The sequence below is a fragment of the Pristis pectinata genome, chromosome 3 (genome assembly GCF_009764475.1).
Source record: "Pristis pectinata isolate sPriPec2 chromosome 3, sPriPec2.1.pri, whole genome shotgun sequence".
In the NCBI taxonomy this organism is placed as follows: domain Eukaryota; kingdom Metazoa; phylum Chordata; class Chondrichthyes; order Rhinopristiformes; family Pristidae; genus Pristis; species Pristis pectinata.
In genome coordinates, this window is record NC_067407.1 from 91,321,136 (window position 1) to 91,344,556 (window position 23,421).

General features: G+C 39.1%; 2 protein-coding genes across 2 annotated transcripts in view; one reads left to right on the plus strand and one right to left on the minus strand.

The window, feature by feature from the left end:
• The window catches only part of LOC127568410 (uncharacterized), a 71,559-nt gene extending 67,287 nt beyond the window's left edge, over positions 1-4,272 (minus strand). Inside the window, exons 1-2 of the mRNA XM_052012105.1 lie at positions 4,167-4,272; positions 3,031-3,340 (exon numbers count right to left, since the gene is read on the minus strand). Of these exons, the coding sequence (XP_051868065.1) occupies positions 3,031-3,192 (162 nt within the window). The 5' untranslated portion in view covers positions 3,193-3,340; positions 4,167-4,272. The remainder of the gene's footprint in view (positions 1-3,030; positions 3,341-4,166) is intronic.
• c1d (C1D nuclear receptor corepressor) lies at positions 4,272-22,493 on the plus strand. The gene is made up of 4 exons (XM_052012106.1): positions 4,272-4,439; positions 10,617-10,683; positions 10,775-10,830; positions 17,262-22,493. The coding sequence occupies exons 1-4, from the start codon at positions 4,299-4,301 to the stop codon at positions 17,421-17,423; spliced, it is 426 nt and encodes a 141-aa protein (XP_051868066.1). The 5' UTR covers positions 4,272-4,298; the 3' UTR covers positions 17,424-22,493.
• The last annotated feature ends 928 nt before the right edge of the window (positions 22,494-23,421 follow it).

Consider the following 23,421-nt stretch of genomic DNA (forward strand, 5'->3'; position numbering starts at 1 on the left):
TTGTTTTCACATACACATAGAAGTTTAAAAAATCAGATAATTGATTCATTACATCCAAACATGATGCTCCTGCATTAAACCATTTCCAAAGTAGTAAAGGTGTAAATTACACACAGTGAAATGCAGGAAGTAACAATTAAATGGACAAAGAAAGGACTGTTATCTTAAAAAAATGTGGTCAAGGATGTGTTATAAATGCATCATTTGAGAGCTGTAGCATTCTTACATTTAAACAATAGAATTGTGGGCTCAAGACCCACTCGGATTTAAGCCTGTCGTGCAGACTGATGTTCCAGGGCAGCACACATCTGTCTAGATGAACGTAAAAAATCCACAACATTATTTAAAAATCAGCAATTCCTTCAAATAGGTTGTGTGATTCAGTTTTCAATATCACCAAATCATAGGTTTTATTTACTCTTTGTATTTCCTTGATGTGTACATGTTGGTGAAATTGTTAGCCTAAAACATGTCTGCAGCACACTAATATCACAGATTCAAAGAATGAAAAGCATTTTGTAAACTAATCTGATTATTCTTCAAATACAAGAATAAATGTAGTACTTCATTCCCATCTTTATGCATTTGTCAATCTTGATTTAATATAATGATCCCACCTTGCCTTTTGATCATTCCTAGAATACAAATATTCTTCACCTTTGTCACTGTAAAGCAATTTCTGCCATACAATGATGTTCACATCAATTTTAATAAGAGGCACGAGATCCAGGAAGCTGATAATGGTACATTGTAAGGTTTGATACATCATGATACCCTTTGCAGTATGGTATCAAATCTATATTCTCCGCCACTTCCGCACAACACATCATTCTCCGCCACTTCCACCATCTCCAATGGGACCCCACCACCAAGCATATCTTCCCCTTCTCATCCCTTTCTACCTTTCGCAGGGACTGCTCTCTCTGCGACTCCCTAGTTTACTCCTCCAACCCCCCTCCCCCCCCCCCCCATTCCCACTCCCACCCCAGGAACTTTCCACTGCCCCCGCTATAGGCGCAACACCTGCCCCTACACCACCTCCATCCAGGCACCCAAACAGTCCTTTCAAGTAAGACAGAGATTCACCTGCACCTCCCTTAATATCATTTACTGCATTTGGTGCTCCAATTCTGGCCTCCTCTACATTGGTGAGACCAAACGCAGACTACACCTGAGCTCTGTCCTTACTGCAATCTGCATCTCCCCGTTGCCAGCCAGTCAGTCACGCCGCCGCCACCACCATCACCACCGATATGACAGTCCTCCACTGCCAGGAGAATTCCAAGCACAAAGTGGAGGAACAGCACCTCATTTTCCATCTTGGAACCTTGCAGCCTGTCGGCATGAATATTGAATTCTTCCACTTTAGGTAATCTCCACCTCCCCCTTCCCCACAACATCACCCCCCACCACCATGCTTCTTCTCTTCTTCCCTTTCTTAGCCTTTTTTTTTATTATCTTTTTTTCCCCCCTCTCCCTATCTTTGACTCATCACCCGGTGGATCTGCTCTCCCCACCTGCCCTGCACCTGCCCATCACTCTTACCTGCATCTGCCTATCACCACCACCCTGTGTCCACTCCACCTCCTCTCTTTTGTCCACCTATCACTGCTCTGCTTTTCCCTTCTATATATTGGGCTTCCCCCTTTACCACCTTCAGTCCCGAAGAAGGGTCCTGACCTGAAACGTTGACCGCCTGCTTTTCTCCACGATGCTGCGTGGCCTGCTGAGTTCCTCCAGCATCATTGTGTTTTTCATCTAGATTAAGAATTGTTCACCACACATTTCCTACCTTACAAAAGTGACCTCAATTCAAAAGTTAAAGGCTTTAAAATATTATAAAAAGGGCATACATGCAAGGTGTTATGTTAATGTAAACTTTTTTTCTTTAGCCTGATTTGTTTCTAAATGTTTAGGAAGTGTGGAGACTCCCATTAAATGTCTCCTGAGGAAATTAATCATGCTTCTCTTTGCTCAAAATAAAAAGAGGATTGCCAATTGAGTAGAAAGATATCCTAGCTGGCTCAACTCCATAGTACTTGCTTGCATCAGACATTATGTTAAATGCAGAACATACTGAAATTCTCTGTCACACAACCAACATTCTGGAGAAAGCTTGGTTTAGATGGAAACAGTTACTTAGTGCATTGTTTCTATTGATCCATGCTGTCTAGATACTATGCTATAGAATTACTTTCCAAGTCTTTCTCTTTCCTCTTCAAAACAAGCTGAAACATACAAGAATGCTGGACTCTGGCCCTGGCCACACACTAGGTTCACACTTTAGACCAACCTCAGGGTTCAGGTATGCATACTCATTTTTTTGTGTGCCTCCTAAACAAACTTGAAGTGGCACCTGCGGCTGACCTCACGAGTTGGTAGATCCACAGTCTGTAAATTGCTAATAAGGACAGTGTACACTTTTAAGTGCAGTCCCCTCAAAACTCTGTAGAGATACCACCAATGCTGTCTTTGCAAATCCTCCAAATCTACTGTCTGCATGAGCAAACGAACAGCAGAGGGTGAACTACCACTAAGCCCTAATTACACTTCGGCAGAATTCTGAAACAGACACTCGGAGAAGGCACTTGTCATGGTAAAAGAGGAAAAGATTTAACGATGTTCTTAAAACCTCTTCGAAGAGTAACAACCCAAGTAAATCACGAGAATCCCTGAGCCCTCACCACTCAACATGGAAATAGAGCATTTGGGAGGGCACTGAAAACTTTAAGTCCATTGTCAGATTTCAGAGAAGTACAAGAGAAGGAACACACCACCCCCAAACTACCCACCCGCCCGTCAAGCACTTCCTGTCCCATCTTTGGCAGCATCTGCAGGTCCACCTTGACATCAGAACCCAAAGAACTGGGAAGGAGGCGAGTCATCTTCGACCTAGAGGGACTCCCTAACAAGAAGCCCGAGATAATGTTTGACTCTCCTCCCATTCCGTGTATCCACGCTTGAATGACACTTGACCGAAGGACACCTCTCACCCCCAAGGTTATTGGTATTACACAGGATAACACTTACAACGATTTGGTAAGAGGCCCCGCTGCCGCTCGTCACCGCATACACAGTGATTTTGACAGCTTCACCACCGACCATCACTTTATACAAAGTCACTGTGGGATTAAAGGGAGGCTCCAAAGTCCCGGGAGTAACCACGAGCTTCTTTAAATCGCAGTCATCCATCGCCCCCGGGGTCCGGTGAGGAGACGCAGTTGTTTAGTCCGCTGTCCCTGCTGGGCCGCGCCTCGCCGCCCAAACTCCATGTGACGCCGGCCGCTCCCATGGCAACGGGCTTGGACAAACTCCGACTGCGGCGTGAAGTGGGTTCCAGCTGATGATGGAAAGCCGAGAAGCAGATATCCGCCGATTACTCCACTGCCTAACCGAAAACAGACCCCAACATCCCCCACCCACACCCCGCATTCCACCCATACACCCCACCACCCCACACCAACCACCCACACACCACCCCACACCATCACCCCCTCCACCCACCCACACCACCACCACCCACCCACACACCAACCACCCCCTCCACCCACCCCCCACACCCTGCACCCACCCACCCCCACACCAACCACCCCCTCAGCCCCCTCCACCCACACCAACCAACCACCCACCCACACACCAACCACCCCCTCAGCCCCCTCCACCCACACCAACCAACCACCCACCCACACACCACCCCACCCCACACCAACCACCCCCCTCCACCCATCCATCCATCCATCCATACACACACACACCACTAGCCCACCCAACCCCAACCACTCCCCTCCACCCACACACACGCCATCATGAGCCGCCTGATGTATTTGTAACAGTTTGCCTCTAATTTAATAGCCCCCTACTTTCTACCTCCGGGCTGGTTCAGGACTACAGCTGCCGGCGGCCCGTGCGGCCTCTACGCATGTGCATTAGGAGAAACTCATAATAGCAAATATTCAATCATTGTATGAAACAACACCAATAAATTAAATTGAACATTGAATTGAAATGTTTCTGATGGCATGCTGCTATCTTAAAGTTTCGGTTATTTATAAACTTCGCTATTGACTACAAATACCAGAATGCTCTATGGCGTATTAAAACTACGTGAATTTCAAATAGATTTTAATTATTTCACAAAAAGTCGTAAAATTGCAAATTATTCTTACATATGCATCGTGTTCTATGCTTTTTTTTCCTCCAAGCTTTTTTTTAAATAACTACAAGTCCCGTCGCCCATTGTATCTGTTGTACGTGCGCGTTGTTGGGAGTCGGTCTCTTGTGGACGGCAGTTCTGTAAGATGGCAGCTTCCGAACCTTTAGGCGAGGAGTATCCGACCGAAATTCACGAGTATCTGGTGGCCTTTGAAGAATCTGTGAAATGTGCTGATGGGGTGTTGAAAAGCCTGATGTCCGCTCCCAGGAGTGAGCTGCTCCAGAAGGTAATGAACACCGTGTTGTCGGCAAGATCCCAGTCATTAATATCAAAACATTGACCTCGGATGCTATAAGTGATGAGGTGGAGGGGGAGAGTGAGGTACAGTGGTTGAGGAATTTCGTAGACCAGACAGCGTTTATGGAGGAAGGATAAAAGTAGACTGAATGAACGTGTGTTACTGTAACACCCACGACTTTGAGACAGACTTTATTGACTCAAGGCCGGTCTAGAGACTTTAATTGAAATCTGGCTGACAGTCCAAGCGAATGCTGCGAGAATATCCCATTGCTGGGGTTACCAATGTTTGCATGAGAAGTCAATTCCAGGCTTTGGTTGCCTTCGTAGATGGATGTGATAGATCTTGCGGGGCTCTTTTGGAAAAAAAAACAAGGATGTGGTCCTCCATGATAACAAAAATTATCATTTAACTGATATCACACAATTCTGCTATGAAAACAGAAAGCACTGGAAAGGCTCACTATGTCAGACAGCATCTATGGAAAGAAACAGAATCACTGAGTTATACAGCTCAGAAACAGGCCCTTTGGCCCAATGTTCTTCCTGAGCTAGTCCCATTTGCCTGCATTTGGCCTTTTTCCCTCTAAACCTTTCCTATCCATGAACTTGTCCAAATGTTTTTTAAATGTTGTAATTGTACCTGCATCTACCACTTCCTTTGGAAGCTCATTTCATATGTCCACCACCCTCTGTGAAAAATCTGCCCTTGGGATCCCTTTTAAATCTTAACTCTCTTAATTTAAATGTATGCCTCCTATTTTTAGACTCCCCTGCTCTGGGGAAAAAAGACTATGACCATCCACCTTATCCAAACCACTCATTAAGAGGTTAACCAAACCTCTTTAAGGTTGCCCCTCAGCTTCTTTTGCTTCAGGGAAAACAGTCTCAGACTATCCACTCTCCTTAACTCAAGCTCTCCAGTCCCAGCAATATTCTTGTGAATCTTTTCTGCACCCTCTAACTTAAATCATGTCTTTCCCAAAGTATGGTGAACAGACATGCACCCGATATTCCAGGTGCAATCTTGCCAACATCTTGTACAGCTGTAACAAGATCTACCAGCTCTTGTACTCATTGCCCTGTCTGTTGAAGGCAAGCATGCCAAGCACCTTCACCACGTTGTCTCCCTGTGTCACTACTTTCAGAGAATTGTGTACTTGAGTTAATGTTTCAGATTGAAGACCCTTTATTGGATATTAAACATTTAAGGTTGAGCTGAAATGTTAACTAACTTTCCCTTTCCACAGATGTTGCCTGACTAGCTTAATGTTTCCATCGTTTTCTGTTTTTAAGATTTCCAGCATCTGTAGTTTTTTAATTGTCTATTTGGTTTTGTTGAATTTTGAAAGGTTGTGATATAGTGGAGATGCTTTCTATTTGTGGGGAAGAATAAAGCCAGAAGCCTTTGATATAATGTTGCCAAGAACTTAAACAGAAGACTGAACAAAAACAAGTTGCTGGAAATACACAGGTCAGATGAGCACCTATGGAGAGGGGTACAGAGTGAATCTTCCAGGTCATTGATGTTTCATCAGAACACTTCTAAGGACTTGAAACAATGATTCTGTTTCTCTCACTACAAATGCTGCTGACCAGCTGAATGTTTCTGTTATTTCATCCTTGTTTCAGATTTCCAGCATCTGCAGTTTCTTTTTGCTTCAGGAGTTTCTCTTACCCAGAGAATTGTCAGAAAAGGGAATCTTTTATCACTGTTCCTATATAGGGGCGTATTAGACCATTAGTGTTACCCAAGGAGATTGCCATCATCTTTCTAACATTGGCACAGGTAATATGGGCACATATAAATAAATCTGGGAGTTTGGCTTCCTACCATCTGCAAATGCTGATTGGAAAATGAGCTTCTGGTGCACAATAACAGTTATGGCTGTGGAAGAACTTGTATAATCTGTCACTTCCTGATGCAGTAATGCAAAAACAAAAATATCCTGAGACTGCATGTTTTAAATCTCCCTTGCAATTCAAGCAACTGAATCAGAGAGTGCACAGTTCTGTAACACTTTGTTTCTTTTGTGAGATCTTGCTGTTGCTAGGAAAGTAATTATTTCTTGTGCGTCCATAACTAATCAAGAGAAGGTAATGCTGCAGTCATGTCAAAGACACTTGACAGTGCTGAATTTTAGAACAAACAACAGAGAACGGTACAGCATCAGAACAGGCTATTCGGCCCACGATGTCTGTGCTGACCGTGATGCCAATTTAAACTGCACATCTGCTTGAACGTGGTCTGGAACTTATCTTAGAAATCTTTAAACTTTTCCCCCTCTCACCTTAAATCTGTGCCCTCTAGTATTTGACATTTCCACCTGGGAAAAAGACTCTGACTGTCTACCCGATCTATGCCTCTCATAATTTTGTATACTTCTATCAGGTCTCCCCTCCACTCCAGAGCAAACAATCCATTTGTCCAACCACTTGTAGCTTATTTTAGCAGTAACAGCTTGTATTTATAAAAATAAGTCCCTTGATGTAATAAAACGGGTTCCCAAAGTGTTCTATTGCACGCCCCCTTCTACATTTACCACTTGCCCATGTTCCTCTACCAGCAGGCACTTTATTTCCAAAGTTTATTATTGCCATCATAATCTGGCTCAGCCATGCCACCTTGCCCCAAATCATCTGCACAACTCTCGCCTCTAATCATCAGCCTTACCATGTTCAATCTTCTCTCTGACTTCCCACCTTCTATAGAAAATACACACCACTTTGCAGATCTGCTTTCATAAGTTTTCTCCCATTCCTCCCCTACAACCCCCCCACAGGATGCCTAGCCTTGCCTAGCCTTGGGTGTATGTAAACTGATTAGTGCAACCCAAGATGCTTGAAGGTCATTGTCAAATAATGAGCCATGAGATAATGTCAGGGCAGATAACCAACAGAGTGATCAAAGGTATAGTTTTTGAGGAGCATCTTAAATGGGGCTGGGGTTGCATAGGAAAGTTTGGGACATTTAAAAGAGAAGGCATGGTGTGAATGTTATGATTAAAGTAGAAGATGCTCCGGCAAATGTGGAGCAGTGCGGATATGAGAGTTAATGGTAAAAGTGGAAATAAGGATGAGAATTTTAACATCGAGGTATTTTTTAACTGGGAACCAGTGTAGATCAACAACCACGAGAGTGAAGTACTTAGTGTGAATTGAACATGGGTAGCAGAGATTTATGACCTTGGCTTTATGTAGGAAAGAATGAGGGAGGCTAGTCAAGTGGACAATAGCATCATTAAATGTAGAGATAATAAATGTGTGGATGAGGATTTCATCATCAGATGACTCGAGAAATGAGCTCAATCGGATAAAGTAATGGATAGAATTATCAGTCTTGAGAATGAAGTAGATATGTGGCCTGCTATAGATGTGTAGTCTGGGTTAGCCACAGTCAATTAGCAGGAAGAGAAATTAAGTTTCTTTTAAATTGGGAGTGGATTTTGTGGCGAGAACAAAAGATATTGCCACTGGCAATTCCAGCATTCAGCAGGAGGAAACCTCTGCTCATCTGGTACCAAATACTTGACAAGCAGTCCGCTGTCTTTACTCCAATACAGGAAATCTGTGGCTACAACTTTTCATTACTTTTTAAAAAAAAATTCCTGGTATTTTCCTGGCGTCCGTTTGTTTAAAATAAAAACATTCTGATTATTGAATGAATTTTTGTAGTATTGTGAAACAAAGTATTTAAAGCAAACCCTGGCAAGTATGCTGCTGACACACCTGGGTAAAAGCAGTGTTCTTAAAATTGTCACCAAACAACATGTAGTGGAAAAATTGTTGGCATTGTAATTTAAGTTGAGCTTTTATCCTAATACTGTAGAAAAAAATTTTGGTTGAGTTTCTGTTTTTTTTCAAAAAATGGATTTCATTGCCTTCCAATTTTCACAGTGACCTAGGATTTATAGCACCGTTTCTCTAAGTACATTCAAAGTATTAATTGGAAAATTCCAAGAATTTTTTTTTTGGTCATGCTTGCAAATGTACAAATGGAACTGCAGCCAAGCTCTTGGTAGATTTGAAAACGTTAACTTGCCTAAGCTGAGAAAGTAATTCAGATTTGATTACTGTTGGTCATGCTGCTAAAAACATTCCAAAGTGAATTTGCTACTTAATCACTGACAGTGTATCCTTTGGTAAGGTTTTAATAAACATCTGTTGTCTAAGTTAAACTTTTTAGTGTCTAACTCTGAAGGAGGCTTTTGTATTATTATGCTTTTCATGGAGTAAACCAGTTTTCATTTGAGAGAGTTTCACTGCCCAAATATTGTATGAATTACTAGCTTTGTAAAGTTGGTAGAGTAATTACCAATAAAAAATGTTGCTCAGACACATGACTCTCATTGCAGATTTCGAACTAATCTTTCTTGGTCTGCAAAACCTATTTTCTTGTTTCTATCTGAATAAGGATCATGCTACTGAATTGCCCCATGCAATACAAGAAAAAGATCCATTGATATTGAAGTGCTATATTAGTAGTGGTACTGTTTTTCTTTGGGACTTTTAAACCAAAGCTCTTTCTGCTTTCCTGAGTGGATGTAATAGTTCTCCCAGTATTATTTTGAAAAAGAGACCATGAGTTCTGATCAAAATTTAGCTTGCTTAAAATTGGATGTCTAGTTGTCATCACCTCCCTGTTAGTGTTAGCTTATTGTGCACAAAGTGGTTCTTAAATGTTCAGTCACTTCTGTAACATTTATTTTAGAAAAGAAACCTACGGATGCTGGAAAATCTGAGGTAAAAATAGAAAATGCTGGAAGTACCCATCAGGTCAGGCAGCATTTGTGAAGAGGAACTATTAAAGTTTTGGGTCAGTGATCTTTTATTAGAACAGGTTTTAAGTTGCAGAGAAAAGGTGGATTAGTGGGGGGGGGGGAATGGGTCTTTTGACTGTCTGCTTCTTGTGTGTTGCATGCCTGATTCTCAGTGGGAAGTTCTTGTGTGGCACCAGGATCATACTCGATTAAATCTTGCAGGTGTGAGAAACCTTGTCCACATAAAGCTGAAAATCCTTTTTGCTCACCTGTCAAGCCTGTCAAATACTTGAAATGGTTCTGACATTTGAAACAAAAAATTATGCGGGCAAGAATACTAAATTTAATTGTTGAACCAAGTTAATACTTTGTCTGTCTCAGCTATTTGCCTCTATTCCTGTGGTAGGTCATATTTAGTGCAGAATTTTATTTACAGCACAATACAGGCCCTTCAGCCCACCATGTTGTGCTGACCTTTAAACCTCGCCTAAGACTATCTAACCCCTTTCTCCCACATTTCCTTCTATTTTAAATTCCTCCATATGCTTATCTAGTAATCTCTTGAATTTGACCAATGTACCTGCCTCCACCACCGCCCCAGGCAGCGCATTCCACGCCCCAACCACACTCTGGGTAAGAAAACTTCCTCTGATATCTCCCTTGAACTTCCCACCCACTACTTTAAAGCCACGCCCTCTTGTATTGAGCATTGGTGCCCTGGGAAAGAGGCGCTGGCTGTCCACTCTATCTATTTCTCTTAATATTTTGTACACCTCTATCATGTCTCCTCTCATCCTCCTTCTCTCCAAAGAGTAAAGCCCTAGCTCCCTCAGTCTCTCCTCATAATGCATACTCTCTAAACCAGGCAGCATCCTGATAAATCTCCTCTGCACCCTTTCCAATGTTTCCACATCCTTCCTATGATGAGGTGACCAGAACTGGACACAGTACTCTAAGTGTGGTCTAACCAGAGTTTTATAGGGCTGCATCATTACCTCGTGGCTCTTAAACTCGATCCTTCGATTTATGAATGCTAACATCCCATAAGCTTTCTTAACTACCCTATCCACCTGTGAGGCAACTTTCAGGGATCTGCCCTTCACAAAGCTATGCTGGTTGTCCCTCATCAGACCATGATTCTCTAAATGCCCATAGATCCTATCTCTAAGAATCCTTTCCAACATCTAGCCCACCACAGGCATAAGGCTCACTGGTCTATAATTCCCTGGACTATCCCTACTACCTTTTTGTATGAATTAAGCTAGGTTTTTATGGTATAATTATTTGAGAGATGGTTAAAGATAGAGTACCTTGGTAAACCTTCTTCCATGATTTAGTTTCTAGTTCTAAACATTATTTCCCAATGTAAGATAACATTGCATGATTTTTATTTTATTCTCTTTCAGTTGGACCCTCTCGAGCAAGCCAAGCTGGATTTAGCCTCTGCCTATGCATTGAATTCTCTGTTTTGGAGTGAGTGTTTAGTGGTAATCTTTTTCACAATTGCTGTATGTTATTACATTATTTTCTGTTTATTAATAGAAACAATATTATTTTCTTTTAGTATATCTTGTCACACAAGGAATTAATCCCAAAGAACATGCTGTCAAACAAGAATTGGTAAGAAGTGTACAAGTAATGTATGAATGATAATGGTTTTAACAATACGTGGTTTTGAGTTAATAAAAGATGTCAAACCTCTGTCTTCTTGCCCACTAAATACTAATACTGTTCAGTGATATATTGTGTTTTTTTTCTCTATTCCACAAGAAGGGAGTGGGGGAAAAAAACAAACAGTACAGAATGACCTGGGTGTCTTGTTTAATTTTATTTAATTGCTACAGTGTGAATACAAATTCGTAGGCAGGAATAGTTAATCATGTCATAATTTTGTGGCCTTTTATTTACATGGCTCCAAATTATTGCCTTTCCTTAATGTGAGTCTGTTTTCAGATAAGAGTGAAATGTTATCAAAGGAGTGATCTGAAACTTGTGAAGATCTTGTAGACTTGAATCTCTGTTGCACCTTATTAGGAAATATGGCAGTTTACATGGAAGGCAAGGTGGTGGGGGAAGAGGTGGGTGGGGGTTGCAGGGAAACGTGCATATTGGAGTTAGAAATTATCAAAAACTATTCTCTCAGGTTGGAGAACTAAAGGGAATTAGGCAGGGAGGTTACATCTAACTTAGTTGTACTTAATCAAGTGTTTTTGGTACTTCGATTAAGGCCTAAATTTTGAATGCCAGGAACAAATGTCTCCTGTATAAGGCTGTAGGTCTGTATATGACTTTTGATGTTTTTGTTTTAGTGTTCAGGGAGGTTTAATTTACTAAAAACACATTGAATTTGTTTTTTTTATTAAGCTTTTATATTGATATAGCTGTAATTTTATTCAAATCTGATAGAAAATAGGATTGTTTCTGATTTTCTATGTGCACAAAAGCCTCTAAATAGACATGGTTGCCTATTATATTATGGTCTTTGGTTTTTACTAAAAGAAACAGGTGTTAGACATTTACAATTAGGTTGATATATTCTGGAGGTTATTACCAAAACTACAAAATCTCAAGCTTTTTATTAAATCCAAAATGGTCATTCAAAATAGCATGATATTATTAAGGCTACCAGTGCTCTTCTTTGTGCTTCAAAAGTTCAAAATAATGTGCTTTTCATATTATATCAAATGAGGATACTGTTAAAATTGAATACAGCTGTGATGAGAGCTCATGCAGTTGGCATATCCTAAGAAGTTGAATCTTTTTAAAAAAAAGATTGCAGTAAAATTTGAAGCAGAACTACATTTTTTTTCTTCAGTGACATTCTACATTTTTTATTACTATAACTGCACCCATATCAAGTGAACACATTAGTTTTGAAATTCACTTTTATTAAATTAGTTATAGTTTATGCCTTTTTTATGTGTTTAGGTAGTAAGGTAAACTGGATAATACACACCACATGAAGTAGGAGTATTTGGCCAGTTGTTCTGCCATTGAGTTGGATCATGGATGATCCAATTTAAGCCTTGCACCACTTTCCACCTTCCCCCCCCCCCCCCTTCACTTCCCTGTAGCGTAACTGTCCGTCAATCTGTCTTGAATATATTTAATAATTTTTGCCTCTACAACTTTCTGTGGTAAAGAATTCTGAAGAATCATGATCTACAAGAGGAGAAATTCTTCCTCCTCTCCATCTTATTCTGAAGCTATACCCCTGCTAGGATAAATGTTTTTCTCAGCATCCACTCTGTCAATCCTAATCAGAATCATTTAATTCTTAATAAGATTTCTCGTCCTTCTAAGCTCCAGAGATTAAAGGTCTAACCTGCTCAAATTCTCATTGCGTCAATCCCTTGATCCAAGCAATCAAACTAATGAATCTTCCCTGCATGCAAGTATATCCTTCCTAAAATACGGAGACCAAAACCATGGACAGTATTCCCCGTGCAAGCTTGCCAGGACCCTCTAAAGTTGCATTGAAAGTTTCCTCCATTTATAGTCCATACCCCTTGCAATAAAGGGTAACGTTCCATTGGCCTTCTTAACTGCTTGTTGTTCTTGTATGAATTTTGAGTTTCTAGTATTCTTGGATTGCTTTTGTATTGCAGCATTTTATGGTCTTGTTTAAATAATTAAGATTTAAATAGGCTCATTTAAACTTTGTTTTTTTCATTCTTCCTTCCAAAGGGCACAGCCTCACATTTTTTGCAAATTATACTCCATCTGCTAACACCTACCGAGCTGATCTATATCCCTTTACAGGCTTTTAATGTCCCGAAAACTTGCTGACCCTTGTATCATTAGCAATTTTTAGGTTATGATATACTTGATCCTTTCATCCAAGATGTTAATGTGGTTGTAAGTACGTGAAACCCCAGCATCTATCCTTGCAGCACCCCAGTAGTTATTGATGGCCAATTTGTAAAAATTCTATTTATCCCAACTGTTTTCTGTTAGTTAGCCAATCCCCCATCCATATTTTATAGCCCTTCGTTATTTTATTGGGATATTTTTAGTATCTTCTGTCATGAAGCCTGATCCAAAAGAATCTGCCATTTCTGTTTCCCATTATTAATTCCCAGGTTGCATTCTCTAAGGGATTTACTTTAGCTGCTCTCTTTTTAGTATATCTGTAGAACCTCTTATTTTCTATTATATCATTTGCTGGTAGGTACTGCCCTGTAATTTTTTTTCCACTATCCTCTGCATGTTTCTTTTAAAAAAAAATCCCAATCCTCTGGCCTACCACAATATTGTACACTTTTTCTTTCAATTTAGTGCCATCCTTAACTTCCTTAGTTGGCCATAAATAGTGCATCCTTCTCATGGAGCCTTTCTTTCTCACTGGAATGTATCTTTGCTACAATGAAATCTCCTTAACTGTATGTCACTGCTGATCTACCATCTTGACCTTTATTTTACCAGTTCACTTTATCCACCTCTGTTCTCAGACTGTTGTGATTGTCTTTATTAAAATTAGCATACTATCTTTTCACCCCAAAAATGGACACTACATGAATGCTGTTGAAATGTCAATAGGGAATGTGGGTTTGACACGCACTAGTACAGAGAAGCAAACAATTTACCACTGGAATTCTGAAATGGGGGAGTAAAAGGAAGTCATGAACAGTTTTATTGTCAGACTACATTGAATATTGAGTCCATTCAGATTGCTGAAACATTAAGGAGGTATTTAAACATTTGAGGCAGTGCAGAGAAGAATAATGGATCTGATTCCTCTTTGGACCAAACTATGAGAAGCCTCACTAGATTTCAGACTTGAAAGGCATTCCTGAGATGACCTTTGGTAGATAGTAAGCAGTGTGGAATGAATTTATCCATAACTTAGAGCCAATGGCTAAGAATATGACAAAGGAAATGGGTTCAGTGGGACTTGTAAAATTTAGTGTTAATATTGGGGAAAGTGATTAACACATGAACTCTTGGATAGATTAAGGGGAGCAAATGTTGTGGAGAAAACTGATGGAAGATACAGTAAGGGAATTTTATTGTTTTTGAAATGGATGAACTTGTTGAAAGGACACCCTGTGACTGTTATTTTAGTAGGCGAGATTGTTTTGCAGTAAAAATAACTATCTGTTTCAAAACAGATGGCTTTATAGTTTGATCCCTGTTGGCATTGTTAGAATTGGAAGTCTGTGATTAGAGGAATTATGGATGCATATATGATGCAGTGACACTGTAATCAAACTATTTCAAACAAAATGGAGACACAAGAGACTGTGGGTGCTGGAATCTGGAGCTAAGAACAAACTGCTAGAGGAACTCAGCCAGTTGAGCAGCATGTGGGGGGAAGAATTGTCGATGTTTTGAGTTGAGACCCTAAATCAGTTCTTTTGCCTATGAATGTAGGCACATGCGTGTAGATGGATTTTGCAAACATTCTTTTCAAGTTAAAAGAAGTCAGCATGTCTTCTAATTCATGCAAATATTCTCATAGGAACTTTCTTTTGCTGCATTTAATAGTTTAGGTAAAAGACAGTTTAACATTCCATCTAAACCATAGATCAGCATTTTCTAATGGAATCATAAGTCTTGGGTGGGTTGGGGGGTAAGAAATGTTACTTTGGAAGATCATGGACTATCGTGTTAAAAGATTCAGAATAAGCATAACCCCAGAGCTTTGTAAGGAAGTTGACACAGTACATTTCAGTTTTGGAACAATAGCTATGGCAAAATTTGACTATTAATTTATTCATTTAACTTAATTAGCCTTTTACTGAATTATAAATGTCATTGTGATATTCCAGAACACCTTACTTGTTTTCTGATAGAAACCACAGGGTTGATTAGAAATTTTATTGTCTTTTTTTGTTCATTGGAGGTGGAAAATCAAACTCTATGGGCTGTTTGACCTCATAAATTAGGAGATTGACTTGCATTCTTTTTCATTTTGATAATGACTGTGCAATTTAAGCTGGCCAGGTGTTTCAGAGTTCCAGCTGGGGTGGCAGGCAATTTTTTTTTCCCATTGTGAGAGTACTTACTCCCTGAGGCTAATGGAGATAAGAAAATTATAAAGGCTTATGAAGTGGACAAAATGCCAAAGTTGTAGCTATGCAGTTATTTAATTTTGAAGTGAGACTTCGGAGTAATTTGTTCATCCCAAGTTAACTTATTCCTTGGTGCTTTTAGTAAGATGAAAACCATGTTGTGCATGATTTACTAGTATAACAGAACCATAATTACCACTACTTATTCCAGATGCGACTTTCTCACTCCCTCATATATTTATTTCCTTTGCTGCAAAGTATCTAGTTCAGCACTTAGGCTGAAAGCTTTTTTGGCATTCATTATGCCTGTCCTGACCTGTCCAAATGACATTTTCATCTGGTTTTCATCACTTTAAGTCAACATGTCTCTTGATGAATATTTCAAAATGCACTTTTTTTTTTGAAAAATGAAGTCCAACTGCATACAGTCTGCTTGGGGTTTCAACAATTCCTTTGCTGTTAGAAAACTCCTTTTACTGTGGTTAAATTTCTGTGCAGTGGGGCTGAGTCAATTATGCTTATTAGATTTTGGGGAGGGTTAAGTATAACTAGTTGCAACAAAAGTTACTTGTAGATTATTCAGCTCTTTGAGTCAGTTGGCAATTGTCCACTTGTAGCTTAATCTTTGAATCTAGTCAACAATAAATAACAAATCTGGAAGAGCTCAAAGGTGCACTTGAGCCATTGATTCCCATCAAAATGATAATGGTTATAATGGCTGAAAGGATATTTATCAAATTCATGCATTTTTCCAAGTCTCTGCTAGGTTTTTAATGCTATAACCACGTGCTCCTTTTGAAATGTTCAGTTGTAGTTTTTATGGTGATTGTATGTGGTAGATTCTTTGGATCTGGTTGTTGGTAGTGTGGTTTGCATAGATTGTAATGCCTGTAGTGATGGGCTCAGAATACAAGAGGGCTTTTCAAGTTGCACTAGCTGATCAGAATTGCAATATTGTTTTCCCTATGGAGAGATTTGAGAGGAGTTTGGATAGTGTGGATTTTATGCAAACTTTTAAAATTGAGTTTTACTGATTACTGGGATAAAATTGAGAAGCATTTATCCAATTGGTTGCTGATAGTTATTGGCTTCAATGTCTTGTTTCGGTTTTGGAACCCGAGTCTATATAATGATATGAGAATGGTATTCTTTGCTATTGTTATTTGAATTAAAATTTGCCTACTGGTAAAAATGGGACAGACTTTTAAAAAAAAATCTTGATATGCAACAATAATTCTAAATTTAAGAGAATATCTGAAAACCTTTACACTTCCATACTCTCTTCCTGCAAAAGAAAACTTGTATTTGTTATATGTATAGTAATAGGAATGATTACATAATCTTTGTAACCTTTCATTTTGAATACAATAGTGGGAGTGAAGCTTGAGGTTTATTGTTTGAATCTTAAAACATTTCTGAAATCACTCTAGCCCATGTGTTTTTCTTATTCCTATAATTCTTCATGAAGATTGCTTGTTCTTATTATTTGGATAGTAATGGACAGAAGGGACTGATTACACAGTATTCTAAATGAAGGGTTAGGAAGACTATAGAGGGAGTGAAGCTTAAGAGGTTTATTGTTTGACTCGTAATTATTTTTAAAATTAGTCTGGCCCATATGTTTTTGCTAAGCCTTAAATTCTTTTTATAAGTGCATTTTGACCCAAAAGGTTCAAACTTCAGAGCATGCAAAGGGTTCTCTAGTCACTTCACTCTCCACTATTGTACTTTGAGCAGAGAGCGCTTGTAAATCTGCTGAGTTTGTTATGGAGCCTAGTAATGTAAAAGTTGAGTTAATTTAAAAATTAATAGTACAAGTGGATTCTGAATTAAAAAAATTAGAGTACAAGATTATTGGTGTTTAATCTGCAGTTGCACGTGGATGAGAAGAGAGAAGCATATAGACATCAACACATTTTGTTTAGAAAGCATATTCCTTTGAGAGTAATTGCTTTGTCATTTATTGCTTATTTGAACTACTCAGAGAAAATGTCTCCAATTGATGAAGGTGCCTTTTTAATGAATTTTGTGTTGCAGGAGCGGATAAGAACTTATATGAATAAAGTCAAAGAAATAACTGACCGAAAGAAGGCGGCAAAGCTGGATAAAGGTGTGGCATCTCGAATTGTCCGAAATGCATTATGGGAAGCAAAATCTGAAGGAAAGTCAAAAACAACATCACAATCTTCACATCATTGAAATGCCAAAAACAAATTCCAAGAGCAAACTACAGTGACTTTGACAAGAACTTTCTTTGACATGCCACTGGGTGTCAGTAATGTTTAGCTTTTTTTGTGAAAAAGGAAAAAGGCTGCACATGGTTCACACATCTCCCTAATAATCTCAAGAAAAAACATCATTACATGAATAAACAATATTTATTGTTGGCAGATGTAACACTTATTAATTTTTATTATTTTTAAAATTCCTTTTGTAGGCATAAAAGTCATTTTGAAATAATTTGTTCTGAATTCTAAGCTTTTTGTCTTTTTTGGGGGGAAAACGTGTTTTCTTTGTATAATATATGCTCTGTATATTCGAGCACTGTTTAACAGGTGGCTCTTAGTCACTTCAATTGATATTTCATTTGGGAATGGGGGGAGAGAAAATAATTTCTGCCTTTAAATAATGCACCAAACCATAGATGCATTATTATGCATTAGATGTATAGAGTTTCACAAGAGTTTCAACTGTTAATTCTTCATAGAAGTTATGGTCCTCATAATCCTTTAAGTACAGAAGTAATCACGTGCCTCTTCCAGGCACTGAGTACTTTCTTGTCTAAAGGTGAATGAGTATAGACAATAAATTAATAGAATGATTTGGAAGCATTTCCAGCATTCCAGCCTTGGTTCTGTTGCCCACAACATCTTTAGCAAAAATCATTCTGTTTCAGATTTGAAAACTTTGTTGGACAAATATCTTCTACTCTTCCTATTCTTTGCTTAAAGAAATCCTTCCTAACCCCTCCTGAATAGCCTGCCTCTGATTTTTTTTTTCTTGTTATGCCCCTTTGTCTTAGACAGCCCTGCTAATGAGAAAAAATGTGTTATCAATTTTGAAAATCATAAAAACCTCCTTGTATTAGTCTTCTATATTCTAGGGAATAAATAATAGGTTCACGTAATATCTACTCATTACTCTAACCCTTGGTAACATACTGTTAATTCATATCACTTTTCTCTTTCGAAGGTGCAGTGCTCCAGATGTCATTTAGCTAGGGCTTTGCATATCTAGCAAAACTTCCTCATAATCGGTGGGCAAGAATATAAAGTCTGTCATTTCATTTGTCTTTTGCATATTGTTTTGTGCCTTTTTATATTTGTGTGCGTAACCTCCCAAATCTCATTGGAGAAATTGTTCTTCTTATAAGCTGGTTAATTTAATTTGTACACCAGGTCACGGCAAATCGCATTTCCATCTCTTTACCTCTTAGGCACATCTATGAATTGTATTGCAAGTTTGCACTAAATCTTATCCTTGATAGGGAGATACTAAGTGTCAGTTTCCCTTGGTTAGGCTTTAGGCCTAGGGGATCATAGTAGCACAGATGGTCAGCCACCTAGTTTGGGGGGTGGGGTGAGGGGAAAAAATCATCTTATTCCTACTTGAGTACTTCTCTGGGCATCGGACCTCAAGGGTTGACTGAGTTTAGAAGAGCAGTACTATGTTACCATATGGGGCACAGATAAGGTTAATGGTCACAGTCTTTTTATCAGGGTAGAGGAGTCTGAAACTAGAGAGAATAGGGTTAAGGTGAGGGGGAAAGATATAGAGGGGACCTGAGGGGCAAGTTTTCATGCTGAAGGTGGGTATTTGGAATGAGCTGCCAGTGTAAGTGGTAGAGATGGTTACATTTACAACTTTTAAATGATATTTGGACAGGTACATGGATAGGGGCCAAATGCAGTCAATTGGGATGAGTAGGTAAATTGGTTAGCATAGACAAATTGGGCTGAAGGGCCTGTTTCCATGCTGTATCACTCTGACTAAATTTGACTCTGGTCCTTGCGGACCCAGCTTTAGAATACTTCAAATCCTCTGCATGGTGAACTGTTACTACTCAGTTAAGTTTAATCAGCAACTGGGCTATCCCAACCTTTGGGCTTGGGAGGGCCTTTTTCAGGTTGGGGTAAAAGATCAGGCTGGTATTATTGCTAGCTCTTCTGTCCTTGCAGTTTGTCAGCATACAACCTGCTATGATATCAAACTGCATACATTGTTGGTTTGATGCCACTTGAGCAAAATTCTGTTAAGTACTGAACCCATCTTTCTCCAGATGGGTGCCTTTATGCTGATTACTGCTCATATTACCCCCAATCATTTGCCTAAGCTCTCTACTTTAATCCCCTCTGTTTTCTCACTCTCTCAATTATTTTCCCCCTCATGCAATCCTTTCAAGATCAGTTTTTCTTTGATCTCTGTTGTAGTGGGAGATTGCAGAGGAAGGGCCTACTATTTTACCAAACATGGTCCCTTGTAGACATGAGTATGAATTACAGCATGCAGCTGGGAAGCTAAATTCCGGTAGTCATCACTTAGGAATATTTGACTCTCTTCCATTGCTCAGCAGAAAATTTACAAGTCCTGGCAATGTATGTCATTGTTATGTGCATGAAAGATAAAGTAAAATGTTTCCTAATTCTGTCACACTTCTTCCAGCAGTAATGGTCAGTATACAGTTAACTCCAACATTCAACAGACTGAAATGTCATCAATTTGTTTGTTATTTCAATGGGTTATCATCATCAAAACATAGAGCAAGTTCAATGCTAAATATAAAATCAAATTTGGTGCTCTGACGAGTAGAATTCTTTTGTGAACCTAAGGTTTGTGCAAATCCATTGTGTGGGGTAGTTTAGCATTGCTGTTATTTGTATGTGGTTTCAATAGGAATGTGTTGCATGGGGTTTTCGCATGTACAGGACTTGCACGGACAATTTGAGGGGCAGTGAAGAAAATGATAGAGGGGGAGGGAAGGGTGGTTAAAAAGAAAATCCACATAAATCAAGTGCATTTGCTGGGGAATGTTAATGATATCTTGTCATACACCATTTCCTTTCAGCAGATAAGGTGAATGCTTTGGAAATGCTCATGGCATTCAGTGACCCTTTTGTAGCCTACGCTTGATCAATGGGGGTGCTTTCAGTGACAGTGATGGAAGCACACTGTGGGCTAAAGTAAACTCTGTGATAAGATGAACGACAACAATGTTTAAAGAATGTGGAAAGAACATGCTCTTTTAAAAAGCTAAAGGCAACGCATGCTGCTCCCAAACCCAAGATGTAACCCTTTTGGTCCTGTGAAATTCATGGAGTTCCATTTATCACCATTGGAATATCTCCAAACCTAGTATTGGTTGCTTAAACTATGAGTTCAGGTCTTTGAAATTTGTAATATCCCACTAAAGATAGCTCAGGATTAGTAAGTAACTGCTCAGCCCAAAAAAAAACTTGAGGATTTAAGACATTAATTTCTCTAATCCTTAGTGGTGGAATTAAGGTGATTGGATTCTTATTTAATAGTCTTAAAATAGTTAAGGTAAAACTTTTAAAAGTATTGTTACTGTCTGCACCATACACCCGTACTTTATTATGACACATTAGTCCCATTTCCCCCTTCCCTGTATCCATGCAATTTCTTCTCTCTCATGCTCATGAACTCCCCTTTGATTCTTTTGCCACTGATCTACAGTTGTGGGTAATTTAAAGTAGCCGACTAACCTACCAGCATGTTGTATAGATATGGGAGGAAACTGGATTGCTTGTTGGACGCCTACATGGTCATGTGGAGACGTGCAAACTCCACAGACAGCACCCAAGGACAGAACCCGGTCCCTGGAGCTATGTGACAGAGTTGCATTAAAGCAGAAGAAAATCAAGGAGTCCTAAACGGCGTCAATACCAGATAAACAAAATTTATTTATGGTAATTAAATGACAATAATGTGATATAAGGAATGAAGTTGGGCCTACCCTTAAGTATTAAAACTAACGATGTTCCATTTTTTCTTTTAGTGCATTGTGAGGCAATATTTGTAAGGGATGGAAACAGGATTAGGCAGGTAAATAAAAATTGAGCAGACCACCATCTTGTGATTGATGCTGGATGTGCTAATTTGTGGAGATCAAGGAGAAGACAAATCTGTATTCACACACAGACCTCAACGTTACTACCTAAACGTAAAGAATATAACTTCTGTAGCCCCTTTCCTTGCCTCATGGTGTTTTGGAGCACTTTACAACCAATGAGGTATGGTCATTGATGTAGGGAAATTTGGCAGCCAATTTGAACATGGTAAGTTTTTGCTGAGACTTGGAGAGAATCTTTGCTGGTTGTATTGCCTGGGGAATTGTATGATTTGTCCTGATACCAAGTGGGCTAAGTGATTAGCTTGTGATGTTTCTTCATGAGAAGCAGCTGAATCCAAGTCATAGAGCAGATATGCTTAGCACTGTGCATTATCTTTGGGAGGAGTGGTTGGCTCCTTGGACATGATGTAGCTTGTACTGAATGGAATCATTCAGTTGGCAATGACTCATGCATACACAGAGGCCACTTTGAGAGCTACTGGAGCATAGCTTATTGCTACAGAACAATAACAATGAAACAGTATCTTTCGGAAGGTAGAGAAATGTTAAGCACCTTCAATGAGTGGGCTAATGAACAAAAGGTGGAGGAAGAGGAATAAGATCTCATAGCTGAGATCAAATCTGGTGCACAGTTGCAAATACTTTGGATGCTGCTACCTCCTGTAGTTTTCAAATCTATTCTACAATCTTCTGTCATTTTCTGTATTTGTTTTTACAATTGTGTGTATTAGTGAGGGCTGTTCAGTGTAGAAACTTGAATAAGGCAGACTGTGTGAAATACATGGCTGATATATCTTGCCTGCTGTGTAAAAATAATATAGTGTATTATCTGGATGGCATTGAAATGTATTTTTGTATCTTGCTGAATCAATTGCAGATATCATACTTAGCCTCATAATCAATGCAAATAAGTAATTTAATATTGGGAAAGAAGTTTCATTGTAATAGGGTATTGTAGAAGCAAACAACTGTGAAGGAGGCAGTTCGGCTCATGCTGCCACAGTCAATGTACCTCAATAATCTCCTTATGTGCTAGGACCCTGCAATTTTTTTTCCACTCAAGTATTCATCCAATTCTGTTTCGAAAGTTACTATTGAATATGCTTTCATTGCCCTTTTAAGCAGTTCATTCCTCATGGTGACAACCTGTTGTGTTTGAAATAAAATTGTCATATCTTTTGGTTTTTAATGCTAATTATTTCTGATCGCTTACTACTCTTTCACCGTAATGATTTTCCCTTATCAATATATCACTCTCTATCAAATCACTTAGCCCGCTTGGTAGAGATTCTCTCTATCAATATCTTGTAAGTTTGAGACCACATTTTTAATCACACCTTTCTGTAATGTTAGTATCCTTTCTATAAAGAAGTGCTTAAAACTCACTTAGACGTCCCCAAATTTATTATTTATTTGTTTTCACACTGTGACCCTGTTTATAAAATCTAAAATGGTTGGTCCCTTGAGGTTTTATCTATGTGCACTTTGTGCTTTTATCAAATAGCGCCAAAGATAAGTAGTTTTCTCCACAAGGAGTTAATACTGCCATTCCTTTTTGTTTCTCTCTTAACATACATTTCCTAATACTTTAAATTGCTTCCTATTAATCTATCTGTATTTTACTGATTTTCTTCTGTTGTTGTGTGCCAAACCCTCCTGTTTATGTTTTGACCAACCTGCAGTGTTGAGCTTTTTATACCCAGGACTATGAGGGCACACAATGTCTAATCTGAGCAACCCCAAGTCATTTAAGGATTTGACCATTTGTTCCCTTTTTATGTTTGTCAACCAAATTTCTCAGACAGTATCTTCAGGGTAGATAGGAAGTGGAAAAGAAAGAAATGCTTATTGAAGGGACTGTAGAAAATGGAATTCATTCCATAAATATTTGCTTTGAAATTTGGGATTGATCATTTTAGCACTGGCAATTAAGAGATCGAGACATAACACAGGTAGATAGAAACATTGAAAAACTACAGCACAATTCAGGCCCTTCAGCCCACAAAGCTGTGCCGAACATGTCCCTACCTTAGAAATTACTAGGCTTACCCATAGCCCTCTATTTTTCTCAGCTCCATGTACCTATCCAACAGTCTCTTAAAAGAC

Bases quoted from the DNA above. Each gene is read 5' to 3' on its own strand.
- c1d (XM_052012106.1), top strand. From the start codon at position 4,299: ATGGCAGCTTCCGAACCTTTAGGCGAGGAGTATCCGACCGAAATTCAC. The intron at 4,440-10,616 runs GTAATGAACACC...ATTCTCTTTCAG, and splicing joins GGAGTGAGCTGCTCCAGAAG to TTGGACCCTCTCGAGCAAGC. The intron at 10,684-10,774 runs GTGAGTGTTTAG...ATTTTCTTTTAG, and splicing joins ATTGAATTCTCTGTTTTGGA to TATATCTTGTCACACAAGGA.